The sequence below is a fragment of the Calonectris borealis genome, chromosome 2 (assembly GCF_964195595.1).
Source record: "Calonectris borealis chromosome 2, bCalBor7.hap1.2, whole genome shotgun sequence".
In the NCBI taxonomy this organism is placed as follows: domain Eukaryota; kingdom Metazoa; phylum Chordata; class Aves; order Procellariiformes; family Procellariidae; genus Calonectris; species Calonectris borealis.
In genome coordinates this window covers 27,294,339-27,315,175 of record NC_134313.1, presented here as the reverse complement: position 1 = coordinate 27,315,175, position 20,837 = coordinate 27,294,339, and the positions used below count along the sequence as shown (strand labels likewise).

The following is a 20,837-nucleotide window of genomic DNA, read 5'->3' as shown; positions in this document are numbered from 1 at the left end:
TATTATGCTCTACTGTAGGTTTTCATTCAGTTATACCAGAGTGAAATTCTTCGTTTTCTAGATTAATGCATTAGTCCTCCAAAAGCAAATAGTTTAAATCTGCTTTTAGAATTAAAATTATTACCTAATATTTTTAAAACTTGTATATACCTTAAGGAATCTATGACTTGAGAAAACACTTGAAAATAGTACTGTATTTTTTTCAACAGGTTGGTATAACAGCTTCTTTTTTCTAAATGCCTGAATTATAAATTATATGAATAATTACAAATTATATGAATTACAAATCCCAGAAAGCAGTGTTCTTTAGCATGAGTTAGACTGTATCCATGTTCACAAGACCTGCTATTTGCAGTAGAACTGACAGGCCTTTTGGTGCACTAGCTTCTCATCACATCTGGCAAAGTCAGAGCAAGCATGATGCTACATACAGGTCAGAAAAAACTTGTGCAACCTTTACTGGGGGTAAATTACTAATATTAATTAATTGGACAATTGCTCAAATCTTCCCATTCAAATTGTCTAATTTTGAACATGGGCATGAAAATATTACACGTATTGTAAGCCAAAAGGATAATTATCATCTTACCTCATTCCCATTACACATTCATATAGAAATATAAGTCCTTCTTTCTGATGCGGTCGGAGATTATTTGCAACGTAAGGATCCACAACTACATCCACCATAGGTAAACCAGCTTTATTGAATGTCCACTGATGACTTGCATTTGGTCTTGGCATAACTAGAGAATCTTGAAGTTCAAAACGTATGCAAGTATTGCATAAAAACATTATTTTTAGTCTGTTAGCAAAGGGTATTATTTCTCTAACTCAGATAGAGAATAAAGTCAATGATCTAATGACTGTTAGAAATACTGTTTAATATATTGACCATTCTCAGACAGAAAATGCATTTACCAACAGAGCACCTAGATAGCCTTCTAAATAAAAAATCCTTTTACAGAGGTTTCCCAAATAGTTTGCACTTTTCTCAAAGGTAAAGGTGACAAACTGAGAAATCTGAGTATTTTTTTATGATGAGGTGAAACTGCCTACCTAATAAAAGTTGCATGATGACTTTGAATGCATAGAGTTAAATCAGAAGAAGTTCTAAAAGGCCTCTGAATGGAAAGTTTAAGAAAAGGAACATAAACAATGACCTATATAAAGTCTAGACACTATATTTCAAGGGGATATTCTTGTAGCTGCCTAGAAACACTTCTCTGCCTGAGAAACAGAGATAAAAAGACAACTATTTGTTAAAAAAAAAAAGGGAAGGACTGAGAGTGAGCTGACAAAGGCTGCCACAGTGCATGAATAAAATAAGTTGACAGGTTTGAAGAGGCAAAGAGAGCATGAAGTACTGGGCTACATCTGAATAAATTTGCTTGCCATAATTTGTTTACAAATCTAACATCATAATGTTGCTAGACAATGTCCATACTGGGTTGCTTATATTGATGCTACACATCCTTACTGAAAAGTTGTATTGTCAGAGGACAGAATGAGAAAGCAATTTATAACTGCTGGCATTTTTATGTCACTAGAGTAGATCTATATTGATAATTTATTCGTGGGAATAGGTTGGTTGAAGGCTTGTATCATTCAGGGAGATTTTGTTTCCTACTGACAAAGGGCTGAGTTCTGATGGATTACATCAAATTGCAAGTGTATATATTTAAGAGCCAGTGGTGACAAAAAGATAACTTTTCTGACAAAATTTTGCAGCCTCAGAGATGGGGAAGAAAGAAGGCTTTTATAACCAACAGACTAAAAGCTTAGAAATCATACGTGGAAGACGTGGCTTTACATCTTTGTCACTGTGCTCTGTTCTGATGAGCACAGGGATATATGACTTTCCATTTTGAAAAAGCTGCATTTTAATCAACTATAGTCATAGACCTCAACATGAAAACCTCTGACTTTTCCAATACCAAGGTCCTGGTCTTGTAAAGTATCTCTGTTTCTTCTGAAAGAGGTTATGCAACAAGGCATTAAATAAACTATGTGATTCTACTGTGGAAGCAACCCTAATGACTGAGAGTCCAACCTATTGATGTGTTGAGGGCTCTCAAAATCTCATAGGAGGTACTCAAATTCACCAGAAGAGAAGTCAAAGGAGACAACTAGAATAAAATGTAGCTTTTTAACAGCCTAGTGCAGAAACAGCAAAGAAGTTAATCTGGGTGTTGAATATATCAGCTCTTTGCCAGATTTTAGGTTAGAAAGCTAATGCAGTATCATCTTGCAACCACAGGAAGGAACATTCTTAGATACAACATGATCAAGTTGAATTCAGACCAGAAGCTGGTGTTAATAAGGCTACTCTACAAAAGGGCCAATGATATCACTAATTACCACTTGATTAAGATTTCATTGTTTATTTACATAGCAGCCAGGTAGCAGCTTTGAAAAGTCCCATAGTATCAGGATATGAAGTAAGAAGTAGGATGGAGGTATAACTATAGTAAGAATGTAGAACCAACTTGTATTTTTTTTAAATATGCATTGCTCTGCTTCCTAACATTTCTTTAAACTCATTTTTATCTTCCATCTGAAAGATAAAGCCATCAGCAGAATATAGCTCCTAAATGGTTTGTTATTGACAGACAAAAGAGTACTTCTCGTTTAGATAAGCAACGCCACTTCCTGAAGCTATCAAATGTTTACAAGATCCCTCTTATACAACTGCTTAACCAGCCTGTTTCTATGCAATTTGCGAACTCTCATGGCTCTTCAGCACACGGTACTTCTAGCATTATAAAACTAAACTTTTATTCCAAAATGTATCTGGTTGAGTTTGAGCAGTGTAGTTACGCTCGCTGGCTGTGAAGGATCAGGCACTGTCAGAAGCAATTCTTCGAATCTGGCTTAACTTCTCTATTACTGATCCTCCACTGTAATTACTGTGCTGCCGTATTATGTCAGTGCTTCACTGACCCCAGTGGGAAGTTGTAACTCATCTAGAACTTCTAGCATGTGTCAGACTGTTTTTCTGATCAATTTTGCTTGTCAAAACTCACAGGAACCACTCTAACTTGTTTCTACAGCCATCTGTAACAACTATGAGGAACTTTATGCAGTGCAGAGCATTTCACTTCTTAGAAACACACATGATAAAATCCCAACACGGTATTGATAGAAACACTGGTACTGTATGTCAGAAGTACTTTAGTAATACGTGGCGGAACAAGAAAATTTTGGTTACACATTCAACTTTTTTGAGAGCCAGAGGATGCTTAAAGAAACTTAAAAATCTGAATCTTACTTGGAGCATTTGGATCGTGGCGAGGTTTGTAGCTTTGAGAATCTTTGAGCATATTCTCTCTAGTATTGGATTGACAGACACTTTTGTACGGTTTACAGAATGGTTTCATATTAGTTTGAGATAAAGCAGTTGGAACTGTGTCATGAGTCCCTATTCCAGCCTGAAAACACCTGCCACTGCTGAAGTCATCTGCTGAAATTACACCCATCACTTCAATTTCTTTTCCTCCAACCATCAGTGTTTGGCCTTCATCAAGACTGTCTAGCTCTTTAGATTTATATCCAGTACCTAAAAGAACATAAAAATTTGGCAATTAGGACAACACAGCAAATACTACTTCCTTAACATCAGTACCCATCTGCAGGAAGGAAAAACAAAACTGTCAACAGGTATTTGATTCTTAAACATTTGAATTGTTACACATATGAACTCATAAAGCTTTCCCTCCTTAACAGAGTTTGACATTTCAGTGCTAATAATCAGAATTAGATACCAGAATATCTAAGCAAATATTCTATCATCATCATCCACAATCAGTTCTACTGGAAGTCAAATATCCATTTATGGGAATTTACAAAAAACAGCCCCATATCATAAAAACTAGCAGCTTGCCTTAAACTTTCGCAAAACTAATGACTATTCTAGGTCCTTTTTCCTTCCTTTCATGCCCTGATATGAACACCACTAGCCCCTCTTACTGTTGATCTAGACAGAATATTCTACTTTTAAAATCATTCTAAATTAGTTTTTCACAATTAAGGACTTATATGCATCTGAAATCTTTACTTCTACATATGCTCTGAAACATATATGCCTGATTTTCTGCCAGGATTTATCAATTAAACTCAATAGTTTCCTCATTCAAAAACCTATCAGGAAGCTGATGAATTTTTCTATGCCCCCTTAGGGACTCTATCAGGTGGGCATTCTCAGAGCAGCTACCACATACTATTAGTCTCATTAGTAAATACAGCGGCAGCTGTCACTTTCTTTTAAGATAAAGATGTAGGAAAGAGTGGTGGTTCCTTCTTTTAAATAGCATTCTAGTGGTTGAAGCTCTCACATAAGAAACGGGAGACATATATAGTTTCTTTTCTTAACTCAGGGAGGTCAAAGCCACATCTCTACCTCAAAATTAGAAACAGGAACATTCTTTACCCCAGTTGTTGAATTTGTGCCACTCTGAATAAACAGGCTTGGATCCTTAGTTGGGCCAAAAAAATAAAGAGCATGACTGTGTAGACCAGCAGTTAAAGCACTCACCCATGAAAGAGACAAAACTCCCCAAGGTTTTACACATATTTTATCCAACAAACAGTACATAGAAAGACTGCTGGGAGCTGTTTGCAAAGCTCAGGTCTCCCACTTCTAGGAATGTGCCTTTCCCAAAGGGTTGGAAGGTGAAGATCTGGATTTGAATTCCTTTAAAAGAACAAATTTACTGAGGTGTTTCACAGCCTAAGCAAGTGCTGAAAAATAGTCTGGCCAAAAGGGAAAGGGAGGTATTTTTCTTCCCCTCCTCTAAATGCACGCAAAAAGCACACAGTGATCCTTGTTTGGTTCTTGAAAGAACACTTGCTTTCAGGAAAGAGCTGAAGACGCCAGAACACAAGAGAATGCACGTGCCTTCCTAAATGAGGTGCCTGGAGAGGGCATTTATGACCTCTCCTTTGCTCTGCATTTTTGTTTTCTGTTACTGCCTCTATGTAGCTTCAAGCTGAGCATACTGAATACAGGTGTATCCCTGTGCAGGATCTTTTGGATTACGGTCCAAAGAATCTAATTCTAAGACAGGATGGACTTTAAGGGTAGATGGGAACTTAGAAAAGGCAAAAAACCAAGCTACAAAGCTCAAATATTTTTGCAGCTGCCAGAAATAATAACTGTTTCTATAACATATAGCAAATTACAAGAGAGCACTTCCTAAATTCTTTGTAATATGTTATTAAGGAATTAGGACATTTGCAGGGGAGAAAAGCAAGATGTTCTGCTGCCTCGAAAACAAGCTACAGCCTGTGCTGGTTTTAGGTTCCCATGCCCCTTCTTAGATCCAGCCCTGGTATGCCTAAGTAAAACATAATCTTCCTTTGCCCTTTTCTTCCCATTTAAAAATAATAATCCTGGATGCTCATTCACATTCACTGTAAACTTCCTAGTATTAAATGCAATTTTAGAGGTAAGCACCACTACTGGACCTTTCCTTCTCACTCAATGGGCTTGTAGAGTAATTGCAGAAATTTAAAACTTACACTGCTTAAATTGGTCAATTTATGATTTTCTTAGAATGAACAAGCATTGAAAGCAACTCTGAATGGGCAAGTTAGCAGCAATGACATCGGTATCATTGTGCTCCATCAAACACAGCAAAAAGACTTTTACCAGAGAAAATCAGAATATTCATTTTTCTATTGTGTTCTCTGCTAATTCAAGAAGACAGGACTTGAAAAAAACACAAGAACAACAGGGTGGTGGCTGATGCATTCCAGGCATTACTCTCTTTCTCTCTGCCTTTTTCAAAAACAAGCAAGTCTCTACATATATTGCTTTGCTATAAATAAATTCAAATTAACTTCTAAGTCACAGAATGATTTGCAAATCAAAACTGCCTGGTCCTAACAAGGCTCACAATGTCATGATTGTAACAAAAGAGCAGAGAAGCCATCTCAGCCCTAAAATTAATCAACTTATGTTTTGTAGCAACATTGTCCAATCCTACTCCCTTACAAAATATCTTTGGCTCAGTTAGCAAAGTTAATTCTCGCTTTGCTTTCAGTAAAGAATTATTGCTTTAAGTTGACTGCAGCCTATAGTTTGCAAGTCTTATTTTTAACTCTGATATCAACCCAAACTGTGTCTTACAGCAGCAGCTGCTGCTAAAACTACAAGACTAAAAATTGCTACACGGTTGACTTTGGCTGGAAAATGTTGCTGTTTGCTTGTCTTTCCAACAAAGACAGTATTTTTAGCTGCTTGACTTGCTGAAAAGCACAGACCCAACCTCTGAGATTCCCAGTTGCCATACTGCTGCCTGGAATATCTACAAGGAACTTACCTGTATATTCTCCCCTAATTTTAACACCTTCTCCAATGCATTATGTGAGCAACCAAAATCAACTACTCATCCCTCAAGTGGCGTCTCTGCTGAATTAGTACAGCCGTTCATTTCTAGATCCTCTCCTTGGACTAGCATTTGGTGTTTCTGTGAATAATGTTATTCAGCCTGTCCCAGCCTCCCCCATGCATCTGCCTTATATGTAAGAAATATAAAGCTTTCTTGCCATCACCCCCCTATCTCCCCCAAAAAAAACCCTACTGTTTTTTATCCCGTGGTCGACATTGGTATGGAGAACTCTAAATTATCTAAAGAGTGGGTCTCTGTTATTCAAAGCACAGTAATTTTAAGCCAGTTGTTCACTTACACAAGTATTCAAATCTACAATACCTCTTCCAATGTCTTTGCCTTCCATATCTTTCAATATTACTGAATTTCCTTTTGTAATAAGAACAGCATCACCTTCCCACTTCTTGTGCTTTTTCTTTGATGCTTTACACCACACAACACTGAAATATTTCACAAAGCAGTCAGGCTCTTCCTCAGCTGCTTCTTCCTTTGCTGTCCCTGATGTTGGCAAATACAGTGCATCTAAAAGGGAAATAAAATAACAAAGAATATCTCAGGTTCTCTTGACGAAGTATACAGAATTTGCATTTCAAACAAATCAAGGACAATCTATGCATTTCATCTTACCTAAAGTGGTGTATTTCCTGTCCTGGGCCGCTTATGGCAGTTTGGATTGAGACAGAACACCACATAAAGACTCACCCTGAAATGGGAACCTTTAAATTGTTTTGGAAAGTATGCACTTCCAGGAAATGCACGTTACTTGGTACATTAGTAAGTGAGGTCCTGATTTGACATACATACAAGACGACGAGAGTAGAGAAAGAATAAAAGGATAGGCTGGAAAAAAACAAAAGGGAAATGACCATAGGAGAAAATGAAAACAGGGTCCTGGTGAGACAGTGCCGGGCAACGTTCTGGAAGCAAGGACAGGAACACAGAACTCAGGAAAGGGAACAAAGGAGGCCAGTAACCAGATCTGGAGCTGAAGTCATTAGTACAAAGTGGCAGAAAAACCATAATTGTAATAATGCAAAGAATTATTTCAACTCCTTTCCTTATAGCCTTTAAAAATAAGTAATTGTGCAAATCTTGAAACATACCATCTCTTTGAGCTTGAGTTTGCAGCAACTCAAATGTTGTTACTAGACTTAGATTGATTTAGATTGATTTAGATTCAGCAGTTACCTAATTATAAGTGTCACTGATGTAAATATTAATAGGAAATATTTAGGTTAATAAGGTTAAGAAATCATAATAGAACAGCAGTTGATTATAATATCGATTAAGAATAAACACATGCTTTCAAGAGATAGCAATCTGACATAAGTAATGGTAGATAAGTCCCCAGAATTACCTAAAGAAATATCTGTAGCATTCCTTTTCAGCACATGCACAGCTTCAAAGGGAGAATCAGACTAATTTTCTTTAAAATACCCTTGCATGCTGGTTAAAGGCTTAAATCAGTTTGCTCCTTTGATTCCATCTGGGATTCAACACTATACAAATCTGTTACAAAAAAGTGCTTATGCCACAGACTAACCTTTCCAAAATTTCCAAGTGTGCTGGTGTTTAAAGGAGAAGCGGCAAGAGTAAACTTTTGCTCACAATAATGGTCCAACAGAGGCAACTTTATCACTTCTACATCAAGTCTACATATTCTTAAAACTGTGAAACACACAGAAGTGTACAATTTTTCAGACTAGCATTTACTAAAAAGGTATTATCTAAATAAAAAATGCTATATTTATTGAATAGAATTTTCTTCCCAAAGCTTTCTAAAAGTTTTACTGTCTGTATAGAACTCTATGCTAACACAGTGCCTAACGTAGATAGGATTTTCCATAGGTGGATGTTTCTTCAGGGCATTAGCCAACATCTGTAGTGTTTCATGCGACAGATGCCCCCATCTCCAAGGGATAACAGAGCAGCTACTGAAGCACACCGCAGAAGGACGAGAAAACAGAGCAGAGCAGCTCTTTTTGAAATGTAGGAGATTCTTTGTAGATGAAACCTGGGAAATGAGCCAGAGAGCAAGAATAAATCCTTGGCAGTTTTGCAAAAAGGTATAAGGGCTCTATTGGATCTTCAGTAATCACAGGTGATAAGATTTAGAGGGGCGAAGGAAAGAGGGGGGAAGAGAGAAAACCCGTACATGGCTAAAAATACAGAAGACTAATTTGATTCTATATTGAGTTTCTAATTGTATACTGATTCAACAAGATAAATACAAGATTGTTTCCTCTTTGCTTTTCAAACTGATTCTCTTAGTTTAATCAGCAACTTCTTTCCTCATGTTAAGATTTTAAGTAACTGTTACTGCAAGAACTGGAGATTTAATTGCAGAACTTTCTTCTTCTCTCTTGAATGGATGGCCATCCATAAACAAATGACCACCTCCTTGTCTCCTCCACTGACCTCCCACATGAGTTTGGTGACCCCTGAGATCTGTTTTATGGTCACTGCTCTTTTACTCAGGGAGTCCTGCGTGGTGTTATCTGAATCACCAGCAGATTAACTTTCAGGTCAATAACAATCCTTCAAACTCTTCTTATCCCTACTTCATTTAAAATAATAAGAAAACCAGTAATTTAGAAACACGAGCTGGAAACTGCTAGCATTTTGTAATAGCAACTTTTGCCGAAAAGGATTTCCAGAGCAACTTGCCCCCAGTGAGAAGCAAACTGAGCACCAATATTCCATACAATACTACTATGTTCCTATGGGAAAACTGAAAAATAACAGCCTCTGCAATGCTCAGATTTTTTCCCTCAATTTGTCTTCTGAATTATCATAATTTCTGTTTCTAAAAATATCCAATAACGATTAGGTTTCTCTGCTACATAAAGTATTCTCCTTTTACCTATAACTACAGTATAGTTTCAGATAAAAGTGTTACAGTATTTTTCTTTTTTAAAAAATTAAACATTTTTATGTAAAAATAATTACATTCTCTCAAAGTTATCTTCCACAGAATTCCCTTGAATAGAAAACCTAAACCTGTTCACCAACAATGCTGATTAGGTACTTGCATTCAACCTTCTTTTTACCCTACCATTTTTGTTTGTATTCAGTCACACACCTATTTAACTTCAAAGATTTATTCCAGCGAAATAGCAGAATATCCAAATTCAATAAACAGAGTGTCAGGAACTTTTGAGGAATTGAAATGAGACTGGTATGTTACGCACATGGACTAAGTTCAGTGTTTGATACAGGGGTACAGAGAGCAACGGTTTCAACAGTAAAAAACCCTTGCTGCTCACTGACCGTAGACAGTATCTTAAATAGAGCTGGATTTGCTGAGACCCTGGAAGATAAACTGCAATTGCAAATTCTGAGCTCTGCTGTTAATCAGTTTGGACTGAAAATAATAAGTAACAGGAACTATGTGTACACCACAGTATGAGAAAGATCTGGAAATTATGCCCACTTATCTCTCTCCCAAACAGCAAACTGCCCAGCCTGGGAGTGCGGTTTTCTTAACCACGAAGAAACTCTAGCAAGTGGCATGTCTTTCCTCCCAGAACGAAGGGCTTGGGAACTTTAAAAACATGGCTAATAAGGCTTTGAAAAGCTTCCACAAATAAAAAAGCTTTCTCTCTCTGGTTGAGAAAGCAAGGGCTTAAGTTTCAAGATATAAACGATAGCCTAGTTGATATGAGGAAAAGTTTCAGCAGCCTCAGGAAGGTGATGATTTACAGAAAGCAGGACAGGATCCAGGAGAGGGGACAGGGGAGCGTTCCAATGGCAAACTAGTTTAACCAGTTTCTGATGAGCAGGATTTAGAGAAAATGCATCGATTAAGTGCATTAGGTTACTCCCAATGCCCCAAGAAAGCAGCTGCATTATGAAAGACTACAAAAGGTAACTCAGACATGCATTTTCAGTAGACTATACACTGTAGCTTGCAGCACTGTAAGTATGCGTTACCGTCAGGAGGGCGGCATGCTCCAGTGAGCAGGGCATTAGACGCCTCGGCCTGAGGTGTGGTTTAATGGGTGGCTTAACTTCATCTAACTGCAGGCTGCTGCCAAAGCCCACGAGCTCACCTTTCCTTCCCTCTCCCCCTCCGCTTCTCATCCACCAGCTGCAGGCAAGCCAGCTCGGTGAATCCCATCAGGAACTACAGTCAATACAGGGAAGGGATATGCGCGGTTTGGAGCAAGGAGGCTGGGAGGCTGCCCCTTTTTTTGTGGCAGCTACTGTTAGGTTGGTGTGATTTTGAAATCACAGGATCTGTCAAGTTACCCAACACCTCCATACCTGAACTTCCACGTTGTAAGCATGTATGGGGAGTTTTCCGTCAACCGCTCTGAAGCTTCTAAATAAAAAGCACTGTCGCAATGCAAAAATTACAATTTAAAGAAGACAAGTTTGATTCAAGTTGCGCTCTATAGGGCTAAGGAATAATGACAAAAGAGAAGGAGGCAGAGAAAAAAATCTGGACTGAGGTGAAAGGAGATTCGGGCTCTGAATGAATCACAGCCGCAACTCGATGGCCGTGCTCTGCTGCAGCCTCTGCAGCCACTCTGCACGCGTGCCATGGATCTGCTCCGCAGAGCCAGCGTCATCTCCATCTTCTGAGCAGACGAAGTCATCAAAAAGTTCCTTAATCAAATTAATTCATAACATTTAGAGAACAGATGTTTACATAGTAGTTAAATGTCTTGTTCCATATGAAAGATCTGTATGTTAAACACTCCTAAGATATCCCAGGAATATTTAAAGAAATATGAGACAGAGATAGCATCATCCTTCATTTGCAAAGCAATTTCAGTCTAATGATAAACTTAATACTAAGCTAACATGTATATTAGTGTGCCTCGAAGATGGAAAAATATGTAATAACTCTTCTCACAGCACTTCTATGAGACTTTTATGAGGAGTGCAACCAGCAAGAGTCAAGCTGACTTGCCTTAAAACCATAGGAATCAATGACAGCTGGGATTACATCTCAGAGTCGCTTGATTACAACCCAGTGCTTTGTACCCCTCTTTCAAACACAAAATGTGTATGTAATTCATCTCGCATATATCAGTATCGTTAGCAAACTCAGCTAAAGACTGATCTCTCAAGCAGGAATACTTTCTTTGAAAAACACATCATTGTTTTACATCCAAAATTATTTTTAAACAAAAATGCAAATGATCAAAATTTTTTAATATAATCTCTCTGTCGAAGTCACTTTATATGCATATCTTTCATCTGAAACTCCAATCAAACTAGCCTCTAGATTGCTGAACGTGCATTACTATGGGGATCTCCATTAGTAGATCTTATTTTACATAGTTGATAACTTTGCCAGGCCTTCATCAGCCCATACAACGTCTTCCGTGCTGGCTGTCTCAGTTTAAGCACACATATTCACAGATACGCACAATGTCCATAAAAACTTTCAGAGAAAGAAAAATCACTGTTTATGAGAACAAAAATCACAGATTAATGCAGTTTTAGTCACAATAAACTATTATTCCTTGTAGAAGCTCTAATAACTCAAAACTCCGGAGAAGAATCTAAAAATTTGGGGAGAAGATAGCGCTTCTTTTTTCGTTTGGCTGGGGTAAAACTTTTTCCATTCCTGAAAGCTAAAAGCTCTTGGAAATAAATGCAGTTTGCACATTCTCTGCAGCTTAGTTTCCTGAGGATTACACACTGGACATGCTCTAACTGAGGCCGAGAATAGCTTTCTCTGTAGTCACAGCTCTCACTGCTCAGACCAAAGCTGGGTCTCTTCCAAGAACGCCAGCAGGGAATTTCTTCTGGTCCCTCTCCTTCGGAGACATCATCTCCCCTCCTGACACCAACCCGGGAAAGACGGCAGAGGGGACAAGGACCAGCTACAAGAAAGAACAATTTGGGAGAAGCAGCCTGAAAAGAAAGACTACCGCTGGAAAGGAAGGCTGATGTTAAACCAGTAGAAAACTGACAACTGGGTAAAAGACCGTAAGTCAGAGCGGGAATCAGAGCACACCAGAGAAAGGCTAGAAACCAAGCGGGGAGTAAAAAGAGTAGGAAGACAACAGATTATTTTGGGAGACGGGATGGGGAAAATAACTGGGGCAGACTGGGACTGGAGTCCAGTATAAAAGTCAAGCAGCAGAGAGAGATAGTTGGGATTTTCCAAGCAGGAATTGCCCCTTATCTCTGTCCCTCAAAATTCAAGGTTCACTAAAAAACGTATGGCTGGAAGCCATCAAGGGAAATCAAGGGAAATCAAGGGAAGACTTGGGAGGAAAAATGAGAACAGGAGCTGATTAGACAGTGACAGGGAAAATAAAGTAAAAAGTGACAGTGGAAGAAACTGGCTAAGGACAACATGGCATTACAACATAAATGACGTCAAGCAGGTGAGCCCAGAAGGGCACTCAGAGCAACCCAACCTCTGGTAAACAGGGCCCACTCCTCTTCCCCCATCCTTCTAGTTTAACTGTTTCCCTAATTCAAATTTTAAGACTACCAAGGTAGTCTTAAAGGTAGTCAACATAAAACTACTATAACTCTTATGCTGTTCCATATAATTTTACAGAACGGGATTCAGCAGCTGCTCTCCATGTGGGTAGGGCTGGGGGAGGAGAACAAGGGGAGATTTAGGTGCAGCATAAGAGAGAGAGGCAATTAAGCTTTTGAACTGGATCCATTTGACTGATCGTACCCTGTGAGACAAACACAAATCAATTCTGAGTTTAGGACTGGTGGAGGACCCAGAACTGGGCAAATAATTTCTAGTGGACAAGTCAGTGAAGGCAAAGCAGGAGCTAAAGCTTGGATCATGGTACCATTTTCCCCCAAGTTCCCTTGGTACTTTCTGCTCTTCAACCTGAAAAATTTTCAGTCTTTCCATTTCTTTGCTGTCAGCAAACACATGCAAAACTGGGCAAAACACTGCATGCCACTATATAATGGTCTACACTGAATTCAGTGACCTCCTAATGCAGTCATTCACTTTATTATCCCAAAGGGTAAAGATAAGAGTTTCAACCTTGCTTGTCTTACACAGATGAAAACATCAAATTATATGGAACAATCTGTTTAGAAATGTTAATTTGCTCTAAAAGCCAAAAGATTAACATCTATAACTCCATGGTACAAAACTATGTCACACCCCCACCCCATCCCCCAAACCCCAGCTTCCACCAACTGAATAGTTTTAAGGTGGTGAAGTCGAGCAAAGTTTGGAGACGTCAAAAATAAGACTGTTCCAGTGACCTGATCTGCCCCATTGCGCACATGCATTAATGATAAAGTCTTTACAGAAAACATGCAGCACTACATTGTCGCGGGACCTCTTGCTCATTCAGTGCAGAGAACTGAACTGCTCGGCAGCGGCAGTAAAAAAGAAGCTGCTGCTGCCTACGCGATCCGTCAGCTGCTTTGTTGCAAACTGCAAAAGATGTGTGATGAAGGAGGCTGAGCCTGCAAGGACAGAAAGTCCACTCTTGTGGCTAGATAAGCTGAATAGTGCCTTAGAGAACTGGATTTTACTTGCATGTCTTCTAGAGTTCCTTTGTGGTGTAAGGAAAGTCATTTAACCCTGACTTTTCAGCACTAAACATTCGTCTGAGCACATGACTTGTGACTCAGTCTCATTTGTAGCAATAGTGAACGCTCACGGGTGCAAATGGAAGTTGTGGTTTGGAAAGATTAACTGTAGGGTATACTAAAGCACTGAGATAATGCCGTCCTAGCTGATTCAGTCTGCACCTTTGGTAATAACGGGGCTTTTTGGTTTTATTCTCTGTGTGCCTCGACTCCTGATTATCTCCTAGAAAGTGGAGATTATACCAACATCTTATCTCACAAGGATGTTGTGAAACGTAATTACATCTGTGAAGCACTCAGATACTATCACGATAGGCACTAGAGAAAAAACTATTAGCTAATTAATTCAAAATAGTTTGAATAGTGTGCTGAAAACAAGGCATAAGTCTATAACTGAACAAAGAAGTGGAAAGAAAATACTAAGTGGACACAGTCCATTCTGTGAATTGAAACTGGCAAGAAAGCCTACAGAAATATAATCCATAATCATGTAATTAATGACTATATCCAACAGCATGAGAAGGCTGGATTCAGGTTGTGCTGGATTCAGGTTGTGGGTACTTGAGTTTGTAACCTTGATTTTATTTTCAAATAGGAACTTTCTATAGGCAATAATAGAAATGGTAGATGTACTTAATTTGAACGAGTAGGAACAACCCTCTCATCACCGTTTAATGGAACATTTACCTCTTAAGGGTATCAACTGCAGAGAAGGGAGGATGGAGAGCATATACTTTCAAAATTATAGCTCCATGGTAGAAAACTATTCTTCCTAAACTTCTCAACTGTCTAAAAATCCAACTGACTCCAGCTTCCACTGTAAAAATTTAATGAACTAAGCTGAAAGCTTCTGTCACGTCCACAGAAATAGATGTGCAAGTCCTATTATCAAAGGAAAAAGCAGCATCATTGAGAATTCTGAAAGGCTGCAGGCATCATTCGGTGCAGTGAGCCAGATCAGCTCGGTAAAACATTGGAACCAGCCAAATGCCATCGAAGTTGACTCTTTACTACACTTCTTAATGTTGCCATCCACACCGAAAGTTGTTTTGATTAATTTGTCAAGTAAAGGCTCTTTTACTTCAAAAAATAAATGCAAGTCATGTCATGTCAGAAAGCAACATCTATACTTGGGTTCTGTAAATACTGAATGTTATTGCAATAACTGATAGTCTAAATGGGATATAAGTGGAAAAATTCCAAATATTTAAACTACAAAGTATCCAAATTACTAAGAAACAGTTATTAGACTATTACACGATCACAAGCTAATTGTAGCCATTTCAAAAAGCAGTGAATTTTTGAAGCAGCTTGCAGAGATATAAGTATGCATCCTTTTGTGTTTAAATGTTAATAGAAGGTACACAGCTACATCCATATGGGGTACTTTGAAAATATACAGTCTGGCACTCTCTTAAGCATTTGCTATTACTACTACTGCTTTTTATTAAAAATAAAACTATATTTCTGTGCTGTACAAAACCTCTGTTCCTAAAATGCAAAGACTTTTAGATCTGTAACAAAAAGCAAGCAGGCAGAAAGGGATTTATTAAGATTACGTATCCTTCGTATTAACATCTGGTTTAGCACATACTGGAAGGAAAAACATTTTTAATGTACTGTTTGTGTTTGTTAATGGCCATCTTTGATTTCCCTGGATTATAAGAGAGTCCTTAAAACAAAAATAATCAATAAAACTTATGCCCACTGTCATAAGTATGAAACACAATATATTCCTATACTAAATTATTTAAACAGGACTGTTTAAAATTTATGACATTACCCTGGAAAGAGGCGCACAACGGATGAGTCATATTTTTGAGAATTTTCATGTGTTATGCAGCAATGATTACTTGCAGAGTGGCTGACGAAATATTTGGAAAGGGAAAGAGTAATCTTTCCAAATCGAGTTACATAACTTTGATGTACATAAATGTAATCCATTCAGTAGTCCAAGCAGAAAAGTAATATTTATGGTCCAAGCACAAAAACCTGTAACTCTAGTTGCAATTCTTACTAGGAAAGCAAAACTGGAACAGGGAAGATGAGGGAGGAGGGAAGAGGAGAAATTCATCCTTGTGGAGGTAAGCGATGCTTACTGTGCTGCGTTTGCTGGGTCTGGATGTAAGAAAATTGAATACAACTTAAATTGCATAGAAATTCCAATGCAAATTAATAAGATGATTCTATGCAGGGAGCCATAAATTCAGGATGCCTTTAACAGTCTACTTTGTGTCAACCCTGCCTATTTTTGGTCCTGAGCTGACCACTTATATAAGGAAACACTAGAAGACATGGAGATGTGGCAGCTTTCCATCAGCAGACTGGGTCTACTTGCTATTCCCAATGGACTGCTTTGACCCTTTATGTCGCTTGAAAGCCTCTGCAGCACGCACAGCTCTTCTTATCAACTTACCGTACGCATCTCTCATTGGGTATGTGTGTGTGTGTGTGTACACGCACATATGTACATGTGCATACTCATCATAGAAGGATGAGGTTTAAAAAAGATCAAATTTATCTCTACTCTATTTCATCTGAAAACAATCTTTACAGATGCCCGCTGTATCTTCAGAGCTAAAGTATATGAAACTCTCAAAATATATTTAATTTCTGGACTGTTGGAAAACATCTTTAGTACCATCTTGGAAGTTGTCTTAGGAATCATGTATTTTCAAAACTCAACTACAGCAAATTAGCACATACAGCTATATAATAAAACCTCTTCAGAAAGGAACAAATTTTATCTAGCAGAAATAATTACAACAATCAACAATAGCTAAATTCCCTATTTAAGCTTAAGTCAGCCCTCCTTTGTGCACACACTATGCAGTACTCTGAATCACAGAGCTATAAGCCGTATTTTCCAGGCTATTGCTGGTCTCGAACTTTTCGCAGAAGAGCTGGGCCATTACCTATCCAGCTGTACAGTCCAAGAGCTTTGAAATCCTTACCACCCTGAAAGAGGGGCAGTTGTGCTCAAGATCCTTGCTGTCATCTGTCACACTCTCTGGATCTAAACAAAGTGGCTTCCTCACTGAGGCTGCCTGGCCTGCTAGCGGCAAAACTAGGGACACATTTTCTTGCTTTCATTCAAGGTGTTCACAGAGGAGAAATCACTGTTCTCCTCTCAACAGTACAATGTGCCCAGGTTGGACAGACTCTCCTAAGAATTCAGTTAGGGACTATTATCTGAAGTACAACAAACTTGTACTGAAAATGACCAAATTCTGTGTTTGCCAATGACCTACAAATTAGACAAAACTTGCGCGAGGTTTTATAGGAACGGCCAAAGACCAGCTTGGTGCCAAATTTCAAGTACTTTTTCAAAAAGCACAGAGAAACTAGAACACTACAAAGGGAAGATCGTAAAAATTCAATACATCCAAACCAGCATATTCTCCCCTCAATCTGGTTCACAGAAAAAAGCTGAGCTACTTCTAAAAGACATAAACAAACACAAATACGTATCTAGAACACACACGTTATAGCCTGAGAGGAAGTAACCCAGCATAAAGTGGTTTGGCCAAACAGATAGTTGATCCTACCCATGTCACCTGAAAGTCCATCATGATGTACAACCTACAGCCAAAGCCTCCTGACAATGCAAAACAATGCAAACATCACCTGGCTGAAACTTGCAGAGTTTACAAGTCAAAAATAATGTTTTTCGGCTTACATGTGCACCCCTAAGTGAATGCCATATTATGACAGGGAATTAATCAACAGTAATAGTAATGTTATATATACCCAATTTTACTTCTGTATTTCTGGTACATGCCACACAAACATTTCTAGACTTACAGAACGGTATTCTTAACAGCATCGACAGGCGGGCTAAGTAAAATTTACCTGCAAACTGCTGCAGAGTTATGATAAACTACTTACTTTCACATGACATCTTCAGTGATTAATAATAGATACAACTCGAGGCTACTGCAACACATTTTATCTGATACAATAGAGGAAACAAATAACATTGTAGTAACTAACCACAGGCAGTCCAAAATCCCTCCTCCTCACCCCCAAACTAGATAAACGTTTTGTCCTACTGTTTCACTGTTAAATCAAAGCAAAAAAAAAAAATCAGTAATTTATAAATTGACCTACTTATTTCAAGCATGCAGAAAGTTCTGAGCTTTAGAAACAGACATTTTTGAGAAAGCATTAGCAATATAGACAAGGATCGTACAAACACATACCAAGTAAGCAAATGGCGACACACAGAATACTGTAAACAAAATGACTGAGCCAAACTGGGTCCTGACATTAACTGAGTATGGAGGGGCACCCTAATCCAGAGGAATTATTTTTTAGCTGACATTTATGTTAGATTATGCTAATTATAGATTAAAATCGAAACCCAACAGGAAATGGCCAGGAAACAAGGACTTTTTTTTTTTTTAGTTCTATTTGCATACATAAAATACAAAAAATTAAGTAGGGTTTCTCAAGTCTGCAGTTTTGCTAAACAGCAAATAGAAATCATAAATCATGTGGAGTAACTGCTGATTAAGTATTCAATGAAAATTATATGATATTCTTCTTGTGTGAGTAATACAGAGTCAAACAAGGTGTTATGTTCCCTCAGAGATGTTTGGATACATCAACAAATTGTTTTATGTAATCACTAGGATAAAATAGTGTGAAATCCCATAGCACGGAAGAAAGGCAGGGACAGTGGGGAATGCCAACGCCTGCAGACGGCTGAACTTCCTTGGGTTCTCTGACCCTTACCACCCCCTCATACACACGAATCACAAGCGAGGTTTTCAACTATTTTGGCACTGAACAAGTGTAGGTTTTACAGAAAAGGATTCACAGCTAATTTTGTTAGCTAGTCTTCAATAAAATTTCAGAAAATTGTATGTTTATTATGGAGGAAACTTTGCCCAGACTAATTGGATGCCATTTAAGAGCAACCACCGCTACACAGGCAACTTGGCCAACATCAAGGTGAACGCTTTCATTTTTAGCAGAGATAAAACACAGAAACCTGGGTCAGAGAATGACTGAAATGTAGTCATGTGTTACACACCCAGCTAGCAGACTATTATTTTAACTACTGTAAACTACTGTACACTTCTTTTTTTTTTTAAATCTAAGACTTAGACAATGAGATTTTTCAAATTATTTAAGACCTGGATATTTAAAAACAAAATAAAAGCATGACTTGTTAGGAATACACATTGAGAAGCTATATTTAATGTATTTTAAAACCTTGAAAAATGCTACAAGGCATTCTTTTTAAAGGCTTCTCTTTATTTTCATGTGCACAATAAAAAAGTAATCAACATGCTAGGAAAACAACACTTTATCATCTTCATGAGTAACCTTTTTATGATTTTACCGAAGTTAAAATTCATATGGAACCATCCTAAAGCACTTTAAAATAAGATACAAGAAATTCTAAAAAACAGCTTAGCCAGCCAGCCTGGGTACCACAATTCCCCATTTGCTCCTCCCACTTAGAAAAAAACTCTCTCATAATTATAAGCAACTTAATGGCTTTGCCTATTGGAAATCCAGTGGACACAAAGTCTGCCCAAAGAAGATCATACGCAAGCTCTAGTCTATGCATTTTCATTGGGGGGAAAAAAATCCCAAGCCAGAAAATGTGTAGAAATATAAACGAAATAAAGGAATTGAAGCTAGTGAGGTGGAAGATGTTAGAAAACAGGAGTATGACAAGCAAGATTAGCTATAAGTAATCTCTCCTTGGAGTACATCTCTCTCCTACCATTTTTACCTGGTAAAAATTTTGATCGAAGGCAAGCACATCAACTGAGACGATTCCACAGGAGTCAAAAGCTTACGGGGGGAAGCGGGGAGGGACAAAAAAAAGCAAGATAATTAGGGAGCAGCTGACAAAATTATAGACTGATTATTAGACAATTACTCAGACAGATGAAGTTACACAAGATGCTATCACAATTATCACAAAGTTATCACAGGTAGTTTTTTACTCTAATCCTAAACATAAGTCCATTAGATGTTGGGAATTAAATTACTCCTGGAGCCTGTTTATTTCAGTTATCTTAGTAGAAGGACATGAACATATGGTAGAAATTTGTCCTTGCCTAAAATTACTCTGCTCTTACTACATACATTATAAACATGCAGACAGCGAATGGCACTGCCAGATGTAGTGTAGGGAATAAGAGGATAAGAACGGGGATGAAGGAGGGAAAGGCTTCCTACCACCCCTTTCACACATGCTAACGAAATATCATTTGCTGGAACAGTAAAAATTCATAGCACTTCAAGGTCCAGAAGGACTAGCCACAGCTGTGGTGCATGTACCCACATTAGGAATACATGGAAAAAAAACAGGAACAGGCACTGAGAAGTCTGACTCAGACAGATAACCTGATACTGTAAAGCAGATGTGGGGTGAGAAAGAAATGCAGATCCCACCAGCATGGAGAGGTATAATATATAGTCAGCACCATATTGCACTGACAGAACAATATAATGTCACTGAAGGAGGAAACATTTCTGTAGTGAAAGGAGATAAATGTCATGTCACTGGTATAGAAACAAGCGAGCTACACGGGGACTCAAGAGATTTCTCCCCCCACACCAAGCTCCCCCTAAAACTCAAAAGAAACACAACCGAGAACAAAGGAAACAAGAAGCATGAGAGATCTCTGAACTGGAGGTGCTGCCTGCAGATAAGAATGAAAGGCCTTCCACTGAGACAAAGACAGAACAACCAAACATGGGAGAACACTGATTATAGGGAGACAGTTCTAACCAGGCTGGTGTATTTTATTATTTCTTTACTCATTTGCATCCTTCCCCTTCCAATATCAAGAATACAAGGGAGACTTCGCTCTACTCAGAGTTCTATTTTTGCATCTACTTTGTCTTTCGGTTCAGAATGGACTGCAAGCTTTCAAAGTC

General features: G+C 38.3%; 1 protein-coding gene across 4 annotated transcripts in view; it reads right to left on the bottom strand.

Annotated features, from left to right (window-relative positions):
- RAD54B (RAD54 homolog B) overlaps nt 1–20,837 on the bottom strand; it is a 64,901-nt gene that overhangs the window by 16,682 nt on the left and 27,382 nt on the right. For 3 of the 4 annotated variants that reach the window (XM_075141480.1, XM_075141478.1, XM_075141479.1), the window contains exons 4-6: nt 6,711–6,911; nt 3,269–3,556; nt 590–752 (exon numbers count right to left, since the gene is read on the bottom strand). In XM_075141480.1, the coding sequence (XP_074997581.1) occupies nt 590–752; nt 3,269–3,556; nt 6,711–6,911 (652 nt within the window). Of the gene's footprint in view, nt 1–589; nt 753–3,268; nt 3,557–6,710; nt 6,912–7,932; nt 8,097–20,837 lie in introns of those variants that run through there. The other variant, XM_075141481.1, reaches the window with a different exon arrangement.